Source organism: Puntigrus tetrazona, chromosome 1, assembly GCF_018831695.1.
Source record: "Puntigrus tetrazona isolate hp1 chromosome 1, ASM1883169v1, whole genome shotgun sequence".
In the NCBI taxonomy this organism is placed as follows: Eukaryota; Metazoa; Chordata; class Actinopteri; order Cypriniformes; family Cyprinidae; genus Puntigrus; species Puntigrus tetrazona.
The window spans coordinates 6,299,650-6,327,025 of NC_056699.1; the positions used below are offsets into that span (position 1 = coordinate 6,299,650).

Here is a 27,376-nt window from a genome sequence, read left to right on the forward strand (position 1 = left end):
AAAAAATAAAATTAAAAGTTAATACATCAATTAAAAATGTGTAAACAATTTTTATAATATGAAATATTTCAAATAAATGCTGTTCTTTAGAAAAGCACAAGAAAAAATTGGCTGTGAACCCATTTCCCTTATTGATTGTTTCTTTATCAGCATATTAGTACGATTTCTTAATTATGTGACAGTGATGAATGGAATAATGATGCTAAAAATTGACACTAGTAAATCAAATTTAAAAGCAGCTGAGAAAATGTAGAGAAATACAATCAAACACTTAAAGGTACAGTTTATTTAGGATTCTATTTCAGTCTGAAATGTTTTGCAGGGCAGTCAGTATAAAAAGGTTTCATTTTTAGCTTTAAAACTTTGACTAGTAACCTGTAGTAGATGCAGCAAAAAAGTACCATGCTACTACCACGTTATTGTACACAGATAATGGTAATGCCAATGTGTTTTTAAAGTAACTTGTAATTAACACAGTATGTCAATACCACCTGAAAGAATCAGTATTTTATGCCATGGAAATCCATAACAGCATTAACAACATTAATCTGAATCATGTATAAGAGTTTTTGATCTGTGCCATAAATAATTTAAAAGATTTTTTGCTGGCAAATACATTTAATCTTCACTGGGTAGAAAAACAAAGGCACCAGTATTTCCAGTGGCAAAAATCCTCAACACTTAATTTATAAAAAGACATTTCTTTTAAACTAGCAGTATAAAACTAGTGTACAGCAGGTTGTAAAACACTTCGCAATATTTGGTTTTAAAGCTGTAACACTGAGAGATAAGGATGAAGCTGCAATGTGTGGTGGAGGATAACACATCCAGAAATGTAGCATGAAGCTGCAATTAAAACCACACAAAGTAAAAACGAAAGAAAAAAATCCCAATCCCAGTCCCAATGCATCTGAATCACACAAATACATATAAATGTACACGTGGTGTACAATATGACAGACAAACTAGTATTTTTTTAAAGTCCACTAATTATCAAATAGTGTCATATATCTGCAAATATCAGTGGAAGATTTGGCTTTTATTATTTTTCAAACATATAACCTGCCTACGAGTATAGTTCACCCAAAATTTCAATTTCACACACAAAGTTATTATATCCTACACGTAATCGATCACATTTATATATTTTTCACTCCTTTTTGAAAATTTTGTGGTGAACTATCCCTTTAAGAAACCATGTCTCTGTGTTGAAAATACTTTACTTTCTACCTATTAACAATATAAGTAGTCAGTTGGCAATTCAGTAATCTTGTGTGTTAATAGTCAGAATTAAAAACAGAAGTGGTAAAATATGGCATTTGGTTGATGTGATGAAACCAGCAGCAAAGAACGGCAGCTCTATAAAAGCCCATTTACACACTCAGTAACCTTTTGGGTTAATCTAAAACCTGTTTCTGTAAAAGCATAAAAATCAAGAGTGTTTAGGAGAAAATTGTCAGTAGTACTCTACAATGAAATGTGCTCACAGTACAGAGTTATACATCGACAGTGTGTGGTTCGGTCCTCGAGGTCTCTGTTTCCTCAAGGATCCTACTTTTCCTCTCCAGTTCAGTTTGGAACAAACAAGCATGTCTCTGTGGATGTTCAGTGGTGGTAGTATGGGTGGAAGAGTCTCTCGGGGGCACAGATGCTAAGGGCTGAATGCGTGTGAAGCAGTAACCGCGGGAAACGGGAGGTAAAATATGCCACAAAGCCATCAGGGACTTCACCGAGAGCCGTCTGAACCTCTGGTGGGAGCTCATGATAATGATGCTTCTGTTGAAAAACATTACAAGACTTTTATAGAAGCCATCTATTCTATTCTGTTCTATTCTATTCTATTCTAGTCTAGTCTAGTCTTTCATAATTAAAGGTTCACAAGTCTGGGGGCAGTACAATAATTTTTTAAAAATAATTTAACTTTATTTATTCAGCAAATTAAATTTAATGTGAAAATTCAGAGGAATACATTTCAACAGAGGAATAAAATAAAAATTTAAAATATAATAATTTGTTACAATGTTTCTGTTTTTACTCTATTTACATCAAATAAATGTAGCATTGATAAGCATACCCCAACTTTTAAATCTTATATTACAATATATTACAAAACATTATATTATGACCATTCATAATTTAATTGTAACAATTTTTTTTTTTTTTTTTAAAGGACACATCCAATTGATTAAAGGTGATCTTCCTCATAGGAATTAATTGTGTTTTCAAACATACTAAAGCAGTTAAAACAGAAAGGTTTGTACTCAATTTCTTTTGAACTGGTTTCTTTTAAATGGTAGTGTATGTTATATTATATTATACATTTTATTAAATTACACTGAAAACATGCAAAACATAATAGTTTTTTAGTGATTACACTTACTTTATTTCTCATTGCTCTAAGTAAATCTCTCACAGAGTTTCCTTTATACGTCCGAAATTTTCGAAGATCTGCCAGATGGAAAAAGTAGTATATTAGACAAACATATGCACATGAAAAAAAATATTAAACATTTTTCATTTTCATGAGGCTTTAAAACATTACACATTTCATTCAATATTTCCACAAAATAAAACTGTAATGGTAATTGTCGGTGCTTACCAGCCTGCAGTGGTGCTGATATGTGCATCCTCCAGTTGGTTCTTACCACAAATCTGCCAGAGTTCTCCAAACGGCCCACTATAGCGCTGTCTGCTGGCTCCTTCTCTATTCTGTCACTGACATCCTAGAGTCAAAAGAACAGCCTTAGCACTTTGCTCTCTCACTATACCCTTCAAAGAACACACACACACACACAAACACACCTGAAAGAACTGCAGTTGTTTCTCTGGGCTCCAAAAGAAGGGATGTTTGAGGACAGACGCTGCTGAAGGACGGGTTTCTGGTTCAGGACTGATCATCCGCTCAATCAGATTTCTGCCAATCACATCCTCTGCAAACACCAAAACAGCCAGAAATACTTAGAAGGAAGCTATTACAATATGATTTTTCAGTGCATGCACACAACTGATGAATTTTTTTATCTAATTTATTATATGCAACGCATTAATCAGCCAAGAGTTATTAGTTATTAGTTGATGAAAATATATATATTTTTAAATAGTATAAAAAAATGGTATGACAGCATTGTCTACACAAAATCAGACACATCTGAAGCAGAAATACATGCATTAAAAAATTCATGCATGCACAAACCATGTATATCCTCCATAAAGTGGTCAAGGTTATAGACTCCAGAGAGGATATTAGCTTGACGCCGCAGAGTGTCACCAAAAGGATGCTGTCCTTTGGATGTCACATAATAAAACACACATCCAGCCGAAAATATGTCTACTGCACTTGTCTAAAGACAGAAAAACAGAGCGTAAAGAGACTTACACAGGAAACTTATACAAAATATATCTTATTTAGTGAGTTTTTTAAAAGTAGACCACCGCATGTGTTTGTTAAACTGAACATGTGATGTGTGTGTGTGTGTGTATGCTTGTCTGCTGGACATACAGGGTTGCCTTTCGGAGCATTTATGAGTAATTCAGGGGCAATCCAGCCTTCGGTTCCTGGTATTCCAGAGCGTAGGCTGAAACTATGGCGACCATCTGGAAGCTTCTTACACAAGCCGAAATCTGAGATCACCGCCCGGACTCGACCCAATGCCCCCGGGAGAGAGAGCAAAATATTCCGTGGCTTTAAATCCCTGTGAACTGAGAATGACAAGGACACATAATTACAAATGACGATGGGGCCGTGTATGCATTTAACATCCAGGTACTCAATAGCAATTAATAAATATTAATGCAAAGCAATACTACCACATGCATTTTGCAGAGGTTACAGGAAGGAAGATAAGATTAGAATCATTGCTATGGCAATTGTGACTCACCGATATTGAGGGAGTGCAGGTGACTGAGGCCACACATGGTCTGGTCCAGCAGGGACACTGGGTTCAGGTCTGAATAAGGACAGCTTGGGTCCTCCACATACTACATACAAGAAAGAAAAACCCAAACAGGGTGCATGGAAACAAATCAGTTGATTATACTAATGAAAAGGTAGATAGACAATAGACAATATAATACTGTAAAGTAAGAATATTGTTTTATTAGTAGTGGCATATTGCAAAAGTCGAATTAATTTTCATAGTTTTTGTCTTGCTTTTTAGTAGAAATATCTAAATCCTTAAACCATATTTTAAAATTGCAAATTGCATATTTTTAGAGAATACATCTAAAAATGTAAGCATGCATCTGCCTCACTGTTATTATTGCAACCTTGTTTAGTTAAAAAGTGTTTTTTAGTGACTCAAATAAAGCTAATCTAAAATTAAATATAAATGTAGATGACAGATGAAAATCCTACTTTTAAAAAAACTTTCAATAGAAATGTATTCATTATTATGTTAGGAAAGTATTCAAATTGCTAAAACAAAAAATTAAATATAATAATAATTAATAATTAAAATACATAAATAAAATATACATTTTGATGAAAAACTATAAACACATTAATTATAAATGTTAAAGATTTTAAGAAAGAGACAAACTAAATGACTAAAACTTAAAAGTTAAAACTGGAAATATAAAAATAAAAGAGTTTAAACATAAAAACAATAAGTGTAGTACTGCTTTAATTTTTTGTTGTTCTGCCCCCCCAAAAAATAAATATACAGTTTTCCATGATTTACCGAAGACACCCACTAAAATGTTATTTAGTGTAACAATTAATATTTTTACTCCCTTATTCTTTTACATATTGTAATATGTCAGAATAAGCATGTTACATAAATATTGTGTTACACTGAATGGTTTAAACTCCTAAAATTAGATGCTTTACTAAAATTTAATATGCTCTTTACATTTAATCACTTTTGTATATTTCTTTTGATGAGGACAGCTTAATGACCCTAATTCAACCCTATTAATAGAAAGTACACTATAATATTACTAATACTAAAATAATGTGTATATTATAATTTACTATGTTACATTAAATTTTACTGTTTGTGCAACAAGCCTAATTTTAAATGCACAGTTTGATTTTTATTTCTGTCACTTTTAACTCTAACTTCACAATTCTCATGTTCCTGCCTCATGTAGACGACTTCACAAATCACAATGAAACAGTGAAAAGGTAAACAAGTAACTTTTACGTTCTAACACACACACACACACACACACACACACACACACACAGACCTGTTGGAGTGTAGCAGCACACAGCTCTATTGCAATGTAAGTAAACTGTCTGTCCCGCTCTGTGCAGAAGTAACGGATGACGTTGGGATGCTCATCCGATTCACGGAGGAGCTGAACCTCTCGCTCTGCAAACTCCACACACTCCGGGAGGATACGCTTTACTGCCACACGCCGACCGTCAAAATGACCCCTGCATGGATACCACCAGTGAATTAAAGGTAAAGAACAACCAACCCACCGAACTCCAGCATTACAATCCATAATAACCCACCGGAACACAAAGGTTCCCTCTGTCCCGTGGCCCAGCACCTCAGCAGGACTGAAAGAGATTTTACCAACTTCCACAACGTCAGGCTGATCACCTGAAGAGTACGAGTTAAACACAATAAAAAAAAATACAATATCAAAAGACTTCAATTATAGTGAACAACATACAGGCTTGTAAATTAAACAAACTGCTTATTTGGATAAAAGAAAAAAATAACAGGCTTTATTCATGAAGTGTACTTTCATTAAAAAATTAGTTTTTGCGTTTCATGAATAAAGCTCAATAGTTGATATAAAGATACATGGAATAGTTTCTGTACTCTGTGATTGGCCAGCTGTCATTATTTGGGCGGAGTCTTTGCTTGAGTATGGCTGAGTTTGATTGGATGCCACAGAGCTAGTCTTCTCTGAATGGCTGTTGTTGTAAGATGAGGTTGAGGGCGGAGCACTGGGTTCTGTGTTAGTGCTCTGATTGGTCAACAATGGCGGAGGGTTGGAGTCCACTGGCTCTTCAGATCTCTGGGATTTTCTGACAGGCTAATCAAAAAGAGAAGAACAAACAGTTTTTATGCCTGCTATTTATATAATATGCTTACGTATATAAATGTTATACATATTTTTTTTTAATTATTCAATGTGCATTCTCTACTACAAACCCTTTTGTGTGTTAGCAGGAAAGCAATCCATGCTCCCAGCAGCAGTGTCACCACCAGCACAGTCATGGGGTCAGAGGTCAAAGAGTCTGGCAACACAGGGGAGGAGCTGTGCTTTGTTACCGGTGGCAACTGTAAATACAAGATGACAAGTATGTGCTTGGTTGTTTGGAACGCATGCAATTTCATCAAGCATGAGATTCACTGGCCTACAACCAATCATAAAATTTCTTCTACCATCTTCTTAATTTCCATTTATTTAACCAATCAGTTAAAGAACGTATAGTACAGCCCACATGTTTGTTAATCCCCCTCTCATCTTAATAAAACACAGCTGCATGGTCATTATAAAAACAATCAATTATAATATCAAGGTGCCAGAGCCATGTAAGGTTTTCTGTGCTTACTTCTGTGTAACTTAGACACACCTCCTCTGCAACTACCCCACACCTTTAGATCAATGCACTTATGCATTTAAACATACTCTATTTGTCCTCTACTCTAAACTGAACCATTATGTAGTTGTCAAATAAAACTGCCATTGTTTATTACGAATATTGTTGGGTCCTTGATAAATTGCCTATGGTCTATGGAAAAAGCAATGTAAAACATTATGCAAAATATCACTTTATGTGTTTTAATAAAAGAAATAACATAATGAAGGCTTTGAACAACATGCAGGTGTATAAACGGCAGCCTTTTTCATTCCTGTCTGAATTGTGTGTTGGACTCACTGGGTGAGAGGGAGAACGGAAAGAGGAACCAGAACCTCGGGGTGGGATGACATCACCAGAGCGCTGCAGGTTCTCTGGGAAATCTCTCAACATGGTGGTGTGAGCCAAGGGGGGGACTTCATGGTGACCTGCTCACACACACACAAACACACACCGATTGAGCTACATGTGCATTAATATAATACAGTCTTTCTAAAAACATAACTGATATTGATTGAACAAACATTAAGAAATGCAAGAAAAATGAATAATACAAATAAAAAGAAATGAAATAAAAAGAAATAAAAAAAATAAACAAAGATAAGCAAATACATAAAAATAAATGAACATTCCTCTTTCATCTTTCTAACAAAAAATAATTAATGCGTATTAGTGGTGGTATGAAGAGAACAGAGCAAACCTTTTATGGAGTCTAAAAAAGCTTTCCAGGTTTTATGAAAAGATTTGAGAGATAACGAAATTGAGAATCTTAGCTTTTCGAGTTTTATACAATAAAGGATTTCTCAGATCCACATATCATGTGATGGAGAGATGACATGTTTCCATTCGAGAGAAAAACAAAAACAACAGTTTTTTTATTAGAACAGTTTTAGGGCATATTTTACTCAAATATACTATACAAACCTAAATTCTGAAACTACTGAACTAAAACTCAAACTTTGGGTGTTGTAGCATTGCACATGCATGCATCTTGAAGTACACATAATAATGTAACAGTGTCTGTATATATATAAAGAGTAGTGCTCTCAAACATTTAATCGCAATTCCAAAATCCAAAAAGTTTTTGTTTTGATAATATATGTGTGTATACTGTGTATATTTATTATGTAAATTACATGCATGTATATATTTATGAAATATATGTTATGTTTATATGTTAAATATATGTAGATATTATATAAAATATAAGAATATATATACATGTAAATACTAAACAAAAAAATATGCTGTACGTGTGTGTATTTACATATATAATAAACATACATAGTACACATAAAAGTGTTATGCAAAGAAGCATTTGTGATTAAATGGATGGCAGCACAAATGAAGAGAAATGAGAAAAAGTGTTGACCGTACCAATGAGCAGCCACTGATTCTGCAGGGAACTGCTGCTTCCTGGTGGATATTTCACGTCAGTGCTGGGTGTGATCTCACACTCGGGCCGCCCATTACCCATTGTGACGCCAGCAGTGATTGGCCCCTCAATGCGTGCAAGTGTAAGACCTTTTGGCTGCCATGGGAACAGAATAAAGTTATTAAAAAGGACGTTTTACTGTTGGTTATGAAAAACGTATAGCAAAACTTACCACTATTGCAACACCTTGGTGCACAAGAGAGGTAGAAGCATACAGATGAGAGTCCGTCTTGCCAACATAGAGAGTAGGACTATCAAAATATGCACACATGAATACATAATTACTTTATAATAATCATCACTTGATTAGTTTTAGAGTTAATTGCATTTTAAGGCATACAGGTTTTGCACGCAAGAGTGAGTAAATGATGACAAAGTGATGGGTGGTGAGTTATCCGTTTAAATAAATGGGTTTTTAAAAACTAATTTCTTACACTAGCTGAGTCTTAGTGCTGTGGTTCTCCTTTGTGAACTGGTAGGTCCACTTCATGGTGTGCGACTGTGTGTTTTCCGCAGTGAAGGTCAGGTAACGCAGCGTTTCGGTTGCCACCGTCAGATGAGGAGCTCGCCGCAGACTGTCCTGACTCCATAAATAAAACCCTGCCACTGGAGAATCAAACTTCTGCATCCACAGCACCTCACCAGAGTCCCGATCCACCGTAACCACCAGACCGTCCCCGCTGGACGCAAAGTGTGACATCTCTGTGATTCACAGACACACTCAAATGTGACGAAATCAAAAAAACAACATACTCACGCATTAACAAATTCAACAGTCTGGCTTGTGAAATCTGTGCATGCGTGGTGAAGGACCTACTATATTCATATTTTTTGTCATCATAAAGAGGCGCGGAGTAGTCGTTGTAGGTGGCGTTCCAGCGGAGTTCCTGAGTCTTCGTGTCATACATGGTGATCATATATTCTGCAGACATACAACCAACCAATCAAAAGTGTCGTTTCAGTAAGATTTATGTAGTTTTTGAAAAAGGTATATTAAGCTTATCATGGCTGCATTAATTTGAGACAACAGTAACACTGTGAAATATAATTACAATTAAAATATATATTATATTTTTATATTTTTAATTTTTATATATTTTAAAAGAGTTCACTTGCGAAATCACAAATAAATTAATTTTGAACCATTTTCAAAAATCATGTTCATTGTGCATTCCAATTAACCTCAAATTACAGTTGTGTTATTTTGATTAAGAAAAAATAATAACTAAAAATAAAACTAACTAACAGAAAAACCCAATAAAACATGAAGACTTTTTAATTGACAGAGCTGATTTTTTTAGCATCATTACTCCAGTCTTTAGTGTCACGTAATACTCATTATTACTAATTTTGAATTTTTTTTATGACATTTTAATGTTCCGATGTCTGAATGTCTTTACTCTCACTTTTGATCAATTCAGCGCATTCTTGACGAATAAAAGTATTCCTTTCTTTCAAAAATCTTTCAAATAATTATTACATGATTATTACTTAATGACTCAGGTTGTTATCATGAAGAGGTTCAGGTAATGTAAGTGTGTTCAGACCTGTGCGACCAATGTACAGCAGAGGGGCAGAAGGGCAAATAGAGTCTGAAGAGGAGGTGCTCAGACTTGTCTGTTTTTCACCTGTCTGAGGATCAACCACAAACCAAGTGTCCTGTTTTTTACCTGGGAAAATACACAATACAGTAAATGAGAGTGTGCAAGGCCATGGAGCCTGTCTCAGACGTGTACTTGATGTGTTGATGTTCGTAGTGTAAACATCAAAGCATTTTCTATTCATCAAAGCATCCGGGTTTCGTTCAGCAAAACTAGTATATCCATGACTTCTAAACTTTTTAAAAAGAATTTTAAAAGATCAGACTGAGCTGAAAATCATTTAAAAACGTCCGTGGGAAATCTCCATTACCATAAAACACACAGATCAAACACTGATTTCGGCAAAAACATTACAAACACGTTTGACATTACCCGTGTAGAGCACACCATCGGAGCTCCTGCAGGGAGAAGACTGGACCAGCTCTGGAATAGTGAACGGGAGTTTCTGTGGAGAAGAGTCATATAAACGACTGAGCTGTGACTCTCTGACAAACACACCCCTTCTCATGACACTCACCATCAGACCCTCTTTGCGTTTGCCCCCAAGCACATACAGACTGCCATCATTGGGATCCGGTAAAAAGCCTGGCCTAAAAGACAAAACCGACAACTAAAGTTAGATCATAAAAGTGGGCACTGCATTCCAAAGTTATGAGACACCTGAATGCAATTTTAAAACAATCACTTCATTGTTTTTGGCTATTGATTATAGTATACAAAAAGCAAGTTATTACATTTTGACCAAGATGCTATCGTTCAAACATGTGGAGTGTTTTAATTTTTTTTATTAATATTTTGTTTTATATTCAGCAATGATGCATTTAACTGTTTAAAAGCGACCAAAGATTTCCATTTCAAAATAATGCTGTTCGTCAGACCTTTCGATTTATCAAAGTATCCTAACAAATGTTTCATGGTTTTATGCAACTGTTTGCAACATTGATAATGATAAGATACGTTACTTAAGGAACAAATTAGTGCATTAAAATAATTTATTATGTAACACAGAAGTAATATAAACTAAGTAATGGCAGACAAAAAAAGGCTTTGCCATTGCAGGAAATGACATTCTATTTATGCAAATTAATTCAATTAATTTAATTTATTAAATTAAATAAAGTAAAATAGAAATGTTTCTTTTAAACTGTAATAATATTTCACAGTATTGCAATAACGTGTTTCTTTTTATTTATTATTTTATTAAGTGACTTTTAAAAACGTGTAAAAATCATACAGTAGTGTGCATTCATTTAGATTCTGAAGCTGTTAAACACTTACTCTTGGAAGTAAGTAGGAACCTGTATGATGGGATCTAGAGAAGAGAGAGTAAAATGGTTATGGAAGATGTTTAACAGATAATAACACTACAATAATTACATGACTTTAAATTTAAATTTGTGTTAATGCTCGACATAATATTTTTTTTTTTTTTTTTGCATTTGTCATAATGCGCATACATGCATCCAGATACAAACACACCTTCCTTTAGGGTCCATTTGATGTCTCCTGTCTGTTTACTGACGGCATGCAGACTTCCATCCAGTGTTGAAACAAAGAGCAGCGATTCTGGGAGAGAGACTGAACTTCCTCCCTCACACTGAAAGAGAAACCAGTAAAACACCGTTTCACACACACCACACTGCAGATATCAGACTATTTAAAACGAATCGCTACCTGATATGTATACGGAAATACTCACAGCGCGTTCTCTTGAGACTGACTGAGTGTGCGTGAGTTTGGCTACACTTGTGAAGGCCAACATTGTTAAAACCGCATTTAGCTTTAAATCTAATAATGACAACATGTCTGTAAGCAAATGTGCTAATTACAAAAAACTATGTCTATGCGAGGTCTTCACTGACGTAGGCTCAGAGACTTCTGAGTGTTTGTGTTAGACAGCATGGTTAACAGTCAACAGCTATTAACCAGGATATCCTTCTTTCAACACCACTCCTATATTTACCAAAAAACTGCCTGATATTATATGACTGAGAATGACAACTTTGAATGAGTCAACAGTATCATGCATGTTTTTACATTTTGTTTCAAATGTCTTATTCCTTTGCATTGGATTTTACATTTTTGAATCCCGTCATATATTCACTGTTTATCTGCCCCCCTTATGACTCCATATTTATCCCGAAATGTATAATAAAGTTCACTGTGCAGAACGAGCAGAAACATTGCAAAACTGTCTTGCTCCACTAAAATACACCAGTACAAAATATATAAAATTTTCTTGTAGGATGTGATAATTAATCCTGGATCTATACAAATATTATGGGCCAGTAAGTGATTAAAAGAAATCATCACATAGCACAACATCCCTTAAAAGCCACCACTCTGTTTTCTCACACGTTCACGGGAACTCTTGTTATAACACACGCACACGCACCCGCTCTGGGAACAATGCGACATAGATTGCGCGAGCTCTCCAGTACAAAGCCTATTAAGCGCGCGCCTATGCAGGTCTCGTGCTCAGGTTGGGGTAATATGACACTATTGTGAGAATACGTACTGAAATGAGCTCATAAACTCAGTTAATAGGGTCGTGTTTCCAACTTCTTGCCTGAATCGCTCACACAATGAACGAATCGGTTTTTTGATCGGATTAATTTCAATGATCCGGTCGAAAAGAACCACGGTCAAAGCAAGGGAATAAAGCCGTGCGATAGATATAATGCAGTTGACAATAATATTATGAATACCATTATAAAACTTTACAAAAATAACATTTCCGCAAAAATGGCACATATTTAATACAGAAAATCCATTAGACTTACTGTACCTAAACAAATCCATAATATAAAACCCTACCTAGTTTAATACAAAATAAATTTTTAAAACCTGCGCAGGAGGCTTTCGAGCGATAACTAAATTATTAGTGAATCGGGTTCGTTCAAACGAACCGACTCTCCCAAACGAATCAGACTCGCACGCTCTCTTCATTAATATTAGCGAATTCGCTATATTACTTTTTTTAATTATAAAACAGCACTATGATAATAATAATATCAAATAATAACACTATGGTATGGCTGTTTTATTCCTGTTTATTATTTGTAATTATCATTCCAGGAACCTCAGAGCACCCCGCCTCTGCGTAGCCAAAAATAGATGAACACATATCCCTGTCCCCGTGCATTCCCTATGGTGACCAGCAACATAAAGTGGTAAACACACGAGATCCATTTCCCCCTATTTACCTGTGACACGTTTCCAGCCAAGCTAAGCAACAGCAGCAGCAGCAAATGTCTCCGGTCCATAGTTTCTCCTTGAATCTGACAGGTCTGTCTGCGGTTAAAGTTGCGGCGTGTTCTAGGTCCGTGTCAGTAAATATACGCTAAGGTCGAAAGGGCTCCAAACTCCTCCAACAAAACGCCATTATCACAAAGCACTGGAAAAACTTCACAGCGGCATGCTCAATCGCTTACAGTACTGCTACGGTTCAGTATATGTCTGTAACGTGCCAGACAACTGACCCTATATTATAATAACAAATATTGCACATTTCCGCGTTGGGACGGAACTGGTGATGTCACTCAAATCAAAGAGCCCACAGTAGAAAACGAGAAGGCGCGGCCATGTTTGTTTGATTGACAGCGCTCCTGACCAATGGCGTCTCGCTGCGCTTGGTTGAAAGGCGGAGTTTCGAGAAAGTGGACGTCGTTTTAAAACACGTGGAACAATAACAGTTTGGCCCTGACAATTGATGACAGCGCGGCCCGTTCTGTCTGTTTTTCTTTTACTTTCGACGTTCAACAGAATATTCTCTCTGCTTATTAAGTGGGTAAAAGCAAATTTGTCTGTAATTTTAGTGCCACCCGAACAAATAATGTTTTATTACTTCATTAAATATAAGAAACAACGTACTGAACCGTGTAACCTTTTTATGTCCAGTCGTTTTCTCAACAGTTATTTGAAGCACAAGAAATATACGTCCTGCCTAAACTGTATAATTAATCTGATATAATGTAATATTTCACATTACATTGTGTATTTTTGTCATAAGCCCACAAGCAATCTTTATAAAAGCTTCACTCCAGTTAATTGTTGCTCTTTGTATATATACAGTAGTCAACATTTGAAGTGGATCAAAAAAGACAAGAAAAACATTTAGATTTTGGGTTTTAGGACAAATGTTGGCTAGTGTGATATATATATATATATATATATATATATATATATATATATATATATATATATATATATATATATATATATATAACAAATATTTTTAGTCTACTTTCACATTATATTGTGTATTTTTGACATAACCTCACAAGCAAGCTGTATGAAGATCTTCACCTGAGTACATTCAAAATAATAAAAACTCTTTTAGGAGCGTTCTGGGACATATGCAAAACCCTTGAGTTCTAGCGAAATTATTGAATATTTCTGCTTGTCAAAGTTTACATAATGCCCGCTCCCTCAGTTTGTCTGCAAATCCGAAGTAAGAGAAACGAGGGAATGACAGATTTCATTAAAATACATTAAAGTCTGTTTATCATGCATATCATTGTTTTAGTGCATGCAGTATTTAGGAAATCACATTATTTAACATAAACTTTATCTATTGTAATTTGTAATCATAAAACATTAAAAATTACAGTTTAAAAGGCTGATATTTTTCAAACAGGCTATTTTGTAATATAAATGTTACATTGATGTATTATTTTATATTTTATGTTTTCCATCTAGGACTTTTATCGAGCGGATGTAGGTCCAGTTGAACCGGAAGTACGTTTACGTACACAAAAATTTTGCGCGAACATTTCAGTTGTCGATGTATGTACGTTCTGTTGGTTGTTTATTCATATGTCAGGCTACCTGTAAATTTCCTGTCAAAACATTCAAGAGACCACAAACATGGACGAATATGACGAAATGTACGGGATTGAAGATGATTTTGAACAACAGTTTGCGGATGAATTGGAAGTCATGGCTGAAATGGAACGTAAGTTAGACAGATGTTAATATCAGCTCTCTGTCTGATGGTATAACGACCGACTGCTCTTCCTAAAAGTATTAAAGCTAGTTTACTTCGCACCTTAGTTTTCTGATTCGTGTAGAAAATATGTACCATAGTAGTACCACGGTATTCTCTGAAGAATAGAATACCTGAATGCCATTGCTTTTTTTATTGTGAAAAAAGGATAAATGATATTGCGATATATTGTGTATACATACATACACACACATATATATATATATATATATATATATATATATATATATATATATATGTATATGTGTAAATATGAATGTGAATTTACCATTTCAGTATATTTCAAGCAATTAGCTATGTTGTTTCATAAAATTTTTAACGATCACTTGACATATAAATAATAAAATAGTTTGTTAATTTTAAACATATGGGTGTTTCTTTGTATTTGTAGGTGAACAACCTTCAACTGCAAAAGTTTCTGAGTTCCGCAATAAGAAGCCAATTGCACAGACGTTTGAGGAGGCCATTGTGTCCGGTGATGTGCCATTGAGAAAATCTGTGAATAAAGAGTGTCCTGAGAGCATCTCACCTCCAGTATGTGAGGAGGAATCTCTGAGTGAGTGCATCTTTTATTGTTTAAAAGATTGATGTCAGTAAGATTTTTTTGTTGGTTGTTTTCTTGTATTCTCTCCAAAAATTCATCCAACCCCAAACCCCCCCCCCCCAAATAAAAAACAGTATTACTGTGAACATTACTATTTCAACTTAAAACAGGCATTGTCACACGATCTTTCATAAATCGTTCCAGCATGCTGCTTTGGGGCTTAAGTAAGCCTAACATTTATTATCGGTATTGAAAACATCTGTGCTATAATATTTTTTTGTAATATTATTTTTATTATATCTTTTGATTTAACGTGTCATTGCTGCAGAAAAGTATTAATCTCTTCAAAACAAACTTAAAGGAATAGTTCAGCCAAAAATGAAAATTAATATCATGACTTTCTTCTTTCAAACAAACGCAGTTTAAGATTTAAAAAAAATGTATCTGACTCTTCCAAGCTTGGTAATGCTCGTGGATAGCAGCCATTATTTAGATTTTATTCCGATCGGTGGGTTTTTATAACAAATATATTTCTAGTTTTCTATTGTTAATAACTGACTTCCTTTTTTTTTTTTTTTTTTTTTTTTTGAGAACACAGAGTTTTGGCTTCTTGGCTGACTTCTAACTCGACATACAACGAGTCATAGGTCAAAAACCCATCGATCTGTTATAGAGGAGTGTTAACCCTGTGAAGGCGTATAGGTTAGTTGTACATCCCAGTACTTGTGGATATATCCAATTTATGGAGCTTCAAAATAATGGGTGCTATCCACAACCATTACCAAGCTTGAAAGAGCCAGAATTAAAAAAAAAAATATGACTTGGAACTATACTCTCATTCTGGCGTAATAATCAAGGAAGTTTGCTGCCGTACCATGGCCGCAGCAGGCGCAGTGATATCCTGCAAAAATATCAAAACTCTTTGGTGATTTTTGAACGCGATGCTACTGGTCCAATTGGATTAGTTAGTTATGCTAAAAGTGCTATTGCCAAACCCAGAGATCGGCTGAATAGATTCAAAAATGGTAAAATTCAGCTTAGATGGGCCATGAGCCAATTTCCAAAAAAAAGTGGAGTGTTCCTTTAACCCAAAAAATTTAAACGGTTGCAAAAACTTCAACTTGGTGTATAAAAAGTAAAAGTGTCTAATGAGGTCTGCGATTTCTCAAAGCTCCAAAACCTAAGAAAAGGAGACAAGATGTGGCAAAAAAGCTGGAGTTTGATGTTGAAAACGGTGATGACATCACCCCTCCATCTTCCCCAGAGGTTTACGACAGACCAGCAAGAGATGGGTAAAGGTTTCTGCACATCGCAGCTGCATGGAACACATTTCACATCATAACATTACAATCATTGATTGCTGAGTGTTAAAGTATGTTTTTTTTTTTTTTTACAGGCCTGAATTTTCTCTGTCGCTGAGTCCAGATAGACCAGCAGCCACAAAAATAACAACCAGTGTGTTAGATATCAGTGGACTGGTATCTTTGCAGGAGTCACCGAAGCGGGTTACCGCAGCAAGACACCATGCCCAGAAACGGCCCCCTGCGATCGGCGATTACATAACTGTCACAGACTCCATGGGAAACAGAGTCTACCTTAACAAAAAGGAAGATGAAGAAAAGGTATCGCACCCCGCAAGCAATATTACTTTACAGCTAGCGGGAACGCAATGCGTTAAGTTTATTTATTGATTTTTGAATGCTTTTTCTCAGGCACCGGACCCTAGAGCCTTCCGTAACTCTCTGAATGGACTAGGACTGTTAACGGTTCCCATAGAAGTGTTGAAAGAACAAATTGCAGAGAGAGTAAGAATATGAGCGCACATGTGAACAAACCTAAAATAGTGATTCGGAGAAAATCTGTCTGAATTTGTTTTGTTTTTCTCAGCGCCATCAGCGAGTGTTGGAGGAGTCCCAAAGGCTGACAGAGCTCATGAATAGGTGATATTTAGTTTCTATTTATTTATTTATTTTTTATAAGTCACGTTTTCCTAAATCTGTTCCAATGAAGAAAGGAACGTATTTAATCTTGGATGGCCTGAGGATGAGTGCATTTTTAGCAAATCTTTGTAATTTGCAGAACTGTTTATTTTACTGCTGTTTTAGCGGAGTAGATTCAGAGCTTCTAGCAGAAGAGCAGGCGGACTCTGGAGTTGATGGTGATAGCGGGGAAGATGAAGGCTCGTCCTCTCGTCTGTGGGTGGATCAGTTCTCGCCGCAGCACTATACTGATCTACTCAGTGACGATGTGAGACATAGACGCGCTTGTTCATTTGAAAACTAACCTCTGCAATTGAAGATAAATGATATTGGAATGAATTTTCCTTGTGATTGTTTAAGTTTGTCTCTGTAGTTTACCAATCGCTGTCTGCTGAAGTGGCTGAAGCTCTGGGACACTGTGGTCTTCGGGCGAGAGAGAAAACCCCGTTCGGCCCCTGCGGATGTCCGATCGAATTTCACGAATGCTCAAAACCAGAACCAGTCTCAGCGTTTCAAAACCAAGTCCCAAATGACAGAAGAGATACTAGAGGCAGAGCTCGACCAGTACAAAAGACCTAAATTTAAGGTGAGTAAAACAAGATTTATTATATTATATTAAGATTTTTATAAATTAAGCATCTTCTATTTGTACTTGAGCTTTACATTGGGAACTATTTAGAAGTTTTAGATTTAATGTTTTATATATTAAGATTTGTTTTGTGTAGATTTTAATTATGTAATATTATTTGTATATATTATATAAAATAGATTTCTACTTTTATATATATTTATTTTATTATTTTGTCTTTTTAATTTATATTTAGATAAATATTTAAAATGTTAAACCTATTTGTCAATTATTTGCTTTGACGTATGACGGTGAATAGGTGATTTTTTTTGTAAAATATGAACATAAGCTGCATGATAGCCTGAGTGCAACATAATTTCACAATCAGAAAAGTAGTGAATGTAATACAAAGAGGTGTGTAATTCTTCTTTTTATGTTTTTCTTAAATTTTTTCTTCTTTTTTTTACTTCATTAAGAAATAACATCCTTGCAAAATAATAACATTTCAGCTCTAAAACATACAAAAAGTATGGGTCATGTGTGTGTACAGTTACATAGGAATTCAGATAAATCCTCGTCTTTTATTTGTACCATGTTAAATGTACGTGTCATACTATTTGTGAAACTGTGTGTGTCATATTACACAGGTGGCACTGTTATCAGGTCCTCCTGGACTGGGGAAAACCACTCTAGCACACATTATCGCAAAGCATGCGGGTTACAATGTGGTAGAAATCAATGCTAGGTAAGAGGATGCAAGCCCCGATAGTGACAAACCTTGTATTAGAAGTATACAGATATAATTGTTGACGCTCACAAGCTGATAGCATGTTTCTCTTCTCAGCGATGACCGCAGTGCAGAGCTCTTCCAGAAACGTATTGATACCGCAACACAGATGAAGTCAGTCCTGGGAGCCAATGAAAAGCCCAACTGCCTTATTATAGATGAAATTGATGGAGCTCCTGCTGTAATACCTGCTTTCAGTTTCATTGTTTACTTTTAATTTAGTAGCTTGTCTCAAAGTAGCTGTTTCTTACTCTTGTTTTTTTTCCTCTTTCCTCTTTTCTCTTATCGGCTCAGGCTGCCATTAATATCTTAATAGCGACATTGAACCGGAAAGATAGCAAAGAAGAAGAGTCGGGTGTTAATGCGTTGAAAAAGAAAAAGAAGAAGCAATCTGTGCTTCTTAGACCAATCATCTGCATCTGTAATGACCTGTAAGTACCATGTTTAAGGGGCATAAGTAAACATTTTGGTAGAGTAAGGATTAAAAAAAATAAATGTGTTAGTGACCCATTTAACTGGAAAAGCAATTAAAAAATGCTGTATATTTTCGTAAAAAATTTTACTTTAATAAGATATTAAAAAACGTACTTGTCAGGTATGTTCCAGCTCTGAGGCCTCTGAGACAGCAAGCTTTCCTATTGGCCTTTCCCCAGACTCTGCCCTCCCGCTTGGCTCAAAGACTAGCAGAGGTGACATGCACATGCACTCATATACGTACAGTATGATTTTTGTAAATGCTTGAATGTCGACCCATGCATGATGTTGTTTCGGATTGCAGATCACAAGGCGGCAGGGTATGAAAGCAGATACCGGAACTCTGATGGCCTTGTGTGAGAAAACTGACAATGACATCCGTGCTTGCATCAATACATTACAGGTGAGAGAGATGTGTGCTTTAAAACATGTCAGAATTAAAATACGGGTTTGCCTATGCTTATAGATAAAAAAAAAAAAAAAAACGTGTTTGCTCATGTTTATGTGTGTGCAGTTTTTACACGGCCGTGGACAGAAGCACTTGGATCAGCGCAGTGTCAATTCAGTCTCCGTGGGATTGAAAGACCAAAACAAGGGCCTTTTCTCAGTTTGGCAGGAAATCTTTCAGCTTCCTCGACTGAAAAGGTACTGCAAAACAAAATATGCTATACTCAGGCACATGCTCTTTTCACACAGCCCTCCCTTTAATATTTTTGAATAAATGATCTTAAACGCATGATATTGTGTTTAAACAGGATATTTTAAGATTTTTTTTTTTTTTTTAAACATTGATTGTTCTTGCATATTTATGACCTTATTGATGAAGGGACTAAATGGATTAGTTGAGTGTAATTGAGTATATGTGTGTTTTTAAAAATCACTTGTCACTAGATAAAAATCACATTTAAAATAATAAAGTCTTGTTCAACAAATGCAAAAAAACCCCTAAATTTTAAATACTTTACATAAATATGTTTATACCACTTTTATGCAGATGTAATTTTTTTTAATTCATTTCCCTATTAAAAAATAATCGTAAATATATATTTTTTTGACCAATAGATCATTGTTATTTAATTAATTTTCATCAGATTTTTTGGGATACAGTGTTACTTGGAGATATTTTCACTCAATTCATATTAAAAGTTAAAAGAAAACCTGAAATAATTAAGTGGAGTAAGTTTTTTTTTTTTATACTGCATTCTTCAGTTTATGACCTCTGTAATTGTTTGCTATTGTGGTGATTTAGGAAGCGGATTGGTGGAGATCCTTTCAGCGGTTTTGATGAGGTGGGACCTAAAGATGGCACACAAAGGCTTCAGCACATCTTACATTTGGTCTCATCTAATGGAGAGCATGAGAAACTCACTCAGGTAATTACAGACACGCTCTACTTTGGGTTTCATTGAAGAAAAAATCTGAAAAACTAGAACTATCAAAAAAAGCATTGAGACACATAAATTACATTTAAAATGCTTGAATTTCTTTGCTTTACTGAAATGTCCAAGTAGTTCATCACAAATAGATATGGTCATGTTTTTATAATGTTTGATAACCAAAAATTTTAAAGTTGACAACAAAATTTTTCTTTTCTTTCTTTGAATATCTCATTCACGCCCTCTCTTCCATAGGGCCTGCACGATAACTTCCTGAGCATGAAGCTGAAGGACCCTGGGATGTTGAGTGTGTGCGCAGGTCTTGACTGGTTGTGCTTCTCTGACCTGTTGAATGAGTGTGTGTTACACGGACAGAACTACTCGCTCATGCGCTACTTCCCTTTCCTGCCCGCTGCCTTCCACCACCTATATGCTGCAAACTCGGTCCCACGCATCAATTATCCACACAGTCACTACGAGGTGAGAGAATGCGATAGACAACCAGACCACATGCTGTCTATCCGCCTTTATCCTTAATACCCTAATGTCCTGTCGTTCCCTTTCTACCTTTCATCAAATGAAAGCACTCTGTCCCAGTTACACACTTGACCATGAAACCTCAAAACGCAGCCCTTATGTGTCTCCATCGACTGTGACTGATGTTATACCATTTAGCATCTGTTTTCCGCACACATTAACATTTAAAGTTTGGGCTCATGTAGGTCTTTTAAACAAAACGAATACTGTTTTTAGCATGCATTCACTAAACCTGATGAAACGTGAAAGCAAAAGTAAAGACATTTCTTTTGAACTTGATATACATCAGAGAATCCTGAAAATACTTTGTAAGTAGTTTGCTTTACAAAATTTATGCTTTTACAAATTGAATGTTTTTATGCTTCTTTTTGCAGCAAATTTGATTTAGTTGCACATGCATTTAAACTAGTTAGGCTTTGTTGATGTTCCACTTTTGTTAAAATCTCCCCAGTGCTTGTGCTTTATTTTTTATCAGTACATTTAGCTATTTACCATTTGTAGATTTTAAAATATAATTTGTTAGATAAATTACATTTCTGATTGAATTCCTTAAACCAAAAGAGTAGTTTTTAAAAAAGTTCTTGTAATTTCATTTTAGAGTATGAATCCTCTTCATTTGGCAGCAAACACGAATATGCTTATGCACTTCTTATATTTAAAAAGTTAAAGACGCTACAGTTGATTGCAGCAGTTAAATTAACTTGAGGCATTTTGCAAGTTTTCACCACATAACAAATTCATGCACTTTGACAGTCCGTCAACTCAAATGTTATAGGAAGAAAGTAAAAATACATATTTCTTTTTAAGTGCATTCAGATAACCGGCCAATGAGAAACACAGATGATTTTGTTTGTATGGGTTGGCTGATGTAAGATAGGGTGACACCTTTATATAATGATAATAACATTTATCATTTTCATTGTAAAATGAAAACGGTATTAAATTTCATATAAATAAATTTAAATTCATTTCTAGGCTTTCACCAAAAGTCAGCACACCAAGAACGCCCTGCTTGCCATGTTGAATGACATCCCGCCCGCTGTACAGAACCGCATTTCTATGAACAGTCTCTGTTTGGACATCCTCAGCCTTCTTCTGGAGCTCATCTCCCCCAAACTGCGGCCGGTGAGTGGATTTAAAGTCTGCAGTGTAAACAAACAAGAAGATGGTTAGCCAATACAGTCGGCAAAAAGTTTACAAAAACATTTTATGTCTATTTTATAAAGTGCAGAGCACAAAAAATAATATTCATCAACGCTTTAAATAATGCTTTACAAGAAAATGCTTTTTCTATTACATAATTTCACGTCTGTGTTACTTGCCATTTCTTTGTAATTAATTGTGATATTTAGTAATTATCTCTAAGGTAAAAGGGTTTTAACAAAAATCTTTTTCAGTGTGTGGTCAAGAGAGGTAGAAATTACAAAATTAGTTGTAGTATTCAGCCTGCTTTGCATCACGATAGTAAACACAATAAGAAGTATACTTAACATACCAGAAAGTAGAATTATCTATTTATTATAATTATGCTATGCAAGATATGCAGCTGTTTAAATGTTTGGGGTCAGATTTTCTATTTGGAAAAAAATTAAATGGATGAAATTGACTAAAAGTGACGGTAAAGGCATTTATGATGTGACCGAAGGTTTCCATTTCTAAAAAAGTTCTTTTGAATTTAATGAGTACATTTATTTATAAGCATAAATATAAAATATTCTGAAAAGAATATAAAATACACCGAAAGCTATAGTATTTAACAAGGTGTAATATTTACTCAATTGTTTGCTGTAGAGATTTTGGTCAAATTTCTTTTAGGTGATGACTTTCATTCATTGAAACAGACAGTTCAAAATAATGTCTTTTTCGAAATTAATAAAACCGAATAAGTTCTGTAAAAACAAATAAACAACACTGTTTTCAACACTTATAATATTAAGAAATGTTTCTTGAGCATCAAATCAGAGCGTATAACAATGATTTATGTGAAACTGAAGACTTGAGTAATGTTGCTGAAATTTCAGCATCACAGAAATAAATAATATTTTAAAACATGTTAATACACAATTTTTATTATTTTTTTTTAACTGAAATAAAACTTCACAAGGTTACTATTTTTCACTGTGTTTTTGATCAGTTATATGCAGCTTTGGTGGATCACGTGATGCGTTTCTTACAGGTTAACCCTCAGCTTTACAGCACTAGGGAGAAGCAGCAGCTCTATGATTTGATTGACACCATGATCAACTATAACCTGACCTACAGACAGGACCGTACACCCGAGGGACAGTACACTTACGTTCTGGAGCCGTGAGTACATGCGCATACAACATTAACCTGATCTACAGACTCATTCAACATATTGTTCTGTTTTAGGCACATATCCATGCTTGTCTGTCTGCACTTTAGTGCAACTTACACTTCATCACAAGAATACACAATAACACCCTGTGCTGAGAGATTCTGTATGTGTTTACCTGTTCATCACGGTTTATGCAAGATTAGGCTGTGGCTCCAGATTACTGTTTCTCCCTCCCCTACTCTTGCCCTTTTCTATTATTCTCCGTCCTCTGTTTCACTTTTGCCGATCCTCTCAGATGAGAACTTGTAGGTTTTTGTTACTTGCCTCATGCATGGATGCACATGTTCATCACTCAAGTATATAAAAAGACCTACAATCCTCTCTGTGGCTTACTGCGTCCTACCACTCACACTGATTGATGGAAATGATGCTGACAATGTTCACAAACAAGCTCTGACAGTCATGCGTGGAGCACTTGCTGCTGAACCTTTAAAAGTCTGCTTGAGGGAGCTAAAGGTGGATAAAAACCAGGGGTGAGAAGATAAGCAAGGGGAACAATTGGGGCTATTGGATTGGTTTTTAAACGGCGAGTTCAAGCTGGAACTGAAGAAGAGCATCTCTGTTTATCTTGTATGTTTGCCTCTTATTCATTGAGCATTCATGTTTTACAATGTTAGTTTGAATTTCTGTAAAAAAGATTAACATAGTCTAGTAATGGTAATTGTTCAGTGGATGATTCTGATATGGCTAATGTTCAATGAAATGCTAATGTGTACATCCTCTACTGTTCAAAAAGTTTGCTTTTTAAAATGTTTTTAAAAGACGTCTCTTATGCTTCACAAGGCCGTATAAATTTGATCAAAAATGCAGTAAAAATAATAATATTGTAAAATAATGTTACAGTTTTAAAAAAGTTTTCTTTTTTGTCTTTAGTGTCACATGACATTGGTTAACGTTTTTTGTGGAAACCATGAAAATGTTTTTTTTTTTTTTTTTTTTTTTATAATTTAATGCAGATAATGCATAATTTCTGAATTAACTGATTTATTTACTGTTCTTTTTTTTACTGCTTTTAGTTTAAAATACAAGTTATAATTTTTTTAATGTCTTAAGATATATTATAACCAAAAATACATTGCATAGGTCAAAATTATTATTATTTAAAAAAAAAAAAAAATCATAATGACATTAAGGAAAAATCGTGTTACATAAAGATATTTTGTAAATTTCCTACTGTAATTAAATAAAATCTTTTAAAAGTAATTTGCCCCACTCAGATTGCAGGTTTTCAAATAGTTGTATCTCAGCCAAATATTGTCTTATCCCAAACCATATATCAATGGAAAGTTGATTTATAAATAATGACTTATGACTGTTTATGCGGTCCAGGACCACATATTATAATATAAAAATATACTAAATGCAATAGTATGTGATAAAAGAGTAATATTTACTACTTAATTTACTACTTTATCCTCTTTGAAACAGACAGTTCAAAATAATGGCTTTTTGGAAATGAATCAAATGAATACATCTGTAGATTGTCATTGACATTTAACAATGCACTAAAATGAATCTAATCCTTCTAGTCTAGATTAGCTAGGGCAGTATAATCTAGACACATAACATGTTTCTCAAGTTTCTTATGGCCGTGTTCTCTCTTTGATTGGTGCGGTAGAATCATGCAGCAGTCGTTCCTGCAGGCCCGCTGCGAGGAGACGCTGGTCACCTCTGATTGGGGGATTCCTCTGCTGGTCGCCCTGTTGCTGCTTCTGCTTGTTTATGCTTTCCTGTATCTTCCCTCCATCACTTATCGAGCTCTCCTTCAACAAGCGCTGAGTAACCACACCGAAGCCATGCCACTGGAGAATAACAAGACGGACTGAGGATTGTGCAATTCTCATGCCACATGTTGAATGACAATGAAATCTAACTGCAGTTGCATTGATGGGAGATGGTTCAGCATTGTAAAGCAAGAGGAGGCCTGAATGGAAGATACAATCTCGTCTCTCTTTTGTAATTATTGTGCTGTTCTGACTGATCATGTTGTGAAATTAATCCAAATTTTTATTGCTCAATCCTGCCAAAACACAAGTAGCGTTGATGTTTAAATGTGACGTGCAGTGGCATATCAGCAGATATCGAACTATCTGGGATTTATCCAACCTTCACTGGCAACCCTTTATTGCTGTCCTGTCCTGTTCTTTTGAAATGGAACAACAATTTGATTTTAGTGTGAAAACAGCACTAACAATATAATACAAGAGAAATAATCAAACACAACATGTGAACTGCATTTTTTTTTAAACAACATTCTCCAGCTGTCCTAGAGAAATGACTTTGTGTACGTGACCAGGAATACCCTGCACAACTAATCCTGCTTTTGGATTTTCATCTGCTTGTGTGTATTGCACATATTGTTTAATTTACTTCTATTCCTGGAAGAGTGTTTCACCTTCTGAGTAAGATGGATTATTCAGCTCACCCGCTTTCCACTCTTTAAACCGTCTCTTCTTCATTATTCATATCCCTCCTTGTTGTATTCCTTTGTTTGCAGTAGTGCCCAATAATACAATTAAATACTAAAATGTTTTGTGTCATTATATTTACTTGTTTTCACGGACTTGCTATACATCAAATAACCTGTGTGTGTTTCCACAGCAATGTAGAAGATGTGGTGCATTTTACGGGTTTGCCACCTCGGAGGCAGTTAACCTATCAGGTGAAGCAGCTGATTGCAAGGGAGACAGAACTGGAGAGGATGAGGAGGGTGGAGAAAGCCAAGCAGAAACGAAACCCACATAAGGTCAAATTCACACACACACAACCTGTACACAAATATGCACACTTGCATGATAACATCTTTATTTATAATGTAAGCTTGTATGTTTGTGTGTGTGTGTTATTAAAATAGTTTAAATGCCAACTAATACCCACTAATAGAGACACGAGAGCATGTTTCTAAATGGGTTTGCATAGATTGTAAAGTATTTGTTCTGTGTGTTTAGACAGAGGCAGTTAATAAAAACCAAGAAGAGAAGAAAACAGAAGTGAAGAAGCAGACAAGCAGGAACCATCAGCAGAGGCTGGAGAACATTGTTAAACAGACCGTGGTGGAAAGCAGGGTAAAGCATCTATATTAAACCACCTTAAATCCTTTACATCTGTCCTTAAACCTTCTATACTCATACAAATACCATTTTAAAATTCTAATTTCCTCAAGTGCAGTCCATCATTGATTGTTACCATAGCAAATTCAGTGCTAGAACTGATGGTGAACTTCACTCTGGCATTGTGTGAAATTGTTTTATGACAGATCTGTTTTCTATTATTGCAGATAATATTTACAAATGAAAAAAAAGCAAATTAAAATATTAAAAGTGTATTTATTAAAAACTGATTCAAACACTGATGTATTCATTCAAAATTGATAAGACCAGGAATAAGAATTATATACAAATCGAGCAATTATATACAAACTGCAGTGTTAGTTATAGATTGAATGCAACCTAGTTTAAAAATGCCAGACCAGAGAGATGTTTGTTTTTGCTTTGATGTATTTAGTAAATTCTCCCCTTTATCCATTTTACAGTGATTCTGTGCCACCATGTTATATGATTATCCTCATACTGGCTCTCTTTGCATATGCTTGACTTATGCTTCATAATAATCCAAGATTAATTGGGTTAATAGTGGATCAGGGTCGAAGCACTCACGCTTGACGACTTTATTTATCCTTTCCATGTTTATAGCCTGAATTGGATTTCTTTGGACGAGCCATTGCACCCAAGGAGAAGCCTGTGGTCACCACCACAAGTATGTTGTTGTTGTTTGTTTGTGTGTATATATATATATATATATACACATGTTCATACTCTTGTGCATAACTTGAATGCTAAAAATGAGCTGGTCTCTCCTCTCTCTGTAGGTGAAGATGGCAAAGGAGCTGGAGTGGTGCATATCGGTAAAGCTGTGGGTAACAGTGATGTATGGTTTCGTTTCAATGAAGGTGTGTCTAATGCAGTGCGCAGAAACGTTTACATTCGGGAGTTACTTTAAAGTGATGTGGGTGAGAAAGTGGATGAAACCCATGCTAATTTACCTTAAATCAATGCATGAAAAACCAAAAACTTTCTGAACCTTGTACTGAAAAGTAAAAAAAAAAAAAACCCAAAACATCTACAATGTGTGAAAAAGAAAAGCACTGGGTCATCTTTGTTTTGC

The 27,376-nt window shown here is 35.2% G+C and overlaps 2 protein-coding genes across 3 annotated transcripts; one reads left to right on the forward strand and one right to left on the reverse strand.

Annotated features, from left to right (window-relative positions):
• Nucleotides 1–266: 266 nt before the first annotated feature.
• ern2 (endoplasmic reticulum to nucleus signaling 2) lies at nt 267–13,124 on the reverse strand. Its single transcript, XM_043241694.1, has 22 exons — nt 12,787–13,124; nt 11,060–11,177; nt 10,859–10,892; nt 10,098–10,170; nt 9,953–10,025; nt 9,527–9,649; nt 8,797–8,901; nt 8,414–8,681; nt 8,152–8,230; nt 7,922–8,075; nt 6,845–6,972; nt 6,114–6,242; nt 5,778–5,994; nt 5,462–5,552; nt 5,191–5,380; nt 3,879–3,978; nt 3,500–3,699; nt 3,194–3,341; nt 2,803–2,930; nt 2,600–2,723; nt 2,381–2,448; nt 267–1,776 (listed from the first exon to the last, which is right to left on the reverse strand). The coding sequence occupies exons 1-22, from the start codon at nt 12,844–12,846 to the stop codon at nt 1,606–1,608; spliced, it is 2,781 nt and encodes a 926-aa protein (XP_043097629.1). The 5' UTR covers nt 12,847–13,124; the 3' UTR covers nt 267–1,605.
• A 1,196-nt stretch (nt 13,125–14,320) lies between these two features.
• Nucleotides 14,321–27,355, forward strand: chtf18 (CTF18, chromosome transmission fidelity factor 18 homolog (S. cerevisiae)). 2 transcript variants are annotated; one of them, XM_043241683.1, is made up of 22 exons: nt 14,321–14,537; nt 14,980–15,144; nt 16,304–16,424; nt 16,529–16,754; nt 16,845–16,937; nt 17,020–17,072; nt 17,238–17,379; nt 17,485–17,697; nt 18,327–18,424; nt 18,524–18,647; nt 18,761–18,897; nt 19,062–19,155; nt 19,245–19,343; nt 19,455–19,585; nt 20,190–20,313; nt 20,572–20,796; nt 21,829–21,978; nt 23,030–23,160; nt 25,814–25,958; nt 26,161–26,277; nt 26,905–26,968; nt 27,081–27,355. In XM_043241683.1, the coding sequence occupies exons 1-22, from the start codon at nt 14,450–14,452 to the stop codon at nt 27,209–27,211; spliced, it is 2,871 nt and encodes a 956-aa protein (XP_043097618.1). In that variant the 5' UTR covers nt 14,321–14,449; the 3' UTR covers nt 27,212–27,355. The 2 variants fall into 2 exon arrangements, with proteins under 2 accessions (XP_043097618.1, XP_043097625.1); XM_043241690.1 differs by having other exon boundaries at nt 15,004–15,144.
• The last annotated feature ends 21 nt before the right edge of the window (nt 27,356–27,376 follow it).

Excerpts from the sequence above, each read along its gene's own strand:
- ern2 (XM_043241694.1), bottom strand. The coding sequence starts at position 12,846 with ATGGACCGGAGACATTTGCTGCTGCTGCTGTTGCTTAGCTTGGCTGGA. Across the intron at positions 6,973-7,921 it reads GAATCAGTGGCTGCTCATTG|GTCACCATGAAGTCCCCCCC; the intron begins GTACGGTCAACA and ends GTGTGTGAGCAG. Across the intron at positions 2,931-3,193 it reads CTTTATGGAGGATATACATG|AGGATGTGATTGGCAGAAAT; the intron begins GTTTGTGCATGC and ends TGGTGTTTGCAG.
- chtf18 (XM_043241683.1), top strand. The coding sequence starts at position 14,450 with ATGGACGAATATGACGAAATGTACGGGATTGAAGATGATTTTGAACAA. Across the intron at positions 17,380-17,484 it reads CTGATCTACTCAGTGACGAT|TTTACCAATCGCTGTCTGCT; the intron begins GTGAGACATAGA and ends TTGTCTCTGTAG. Across the intron at positions 19,586-20,189 it reads CAGCTTCCTCGACTGAAAAG|GAAGCGGATTGGTGGAGATC; the intron begins GTACTGCAAAAC and ends GTGGTGATTTAG.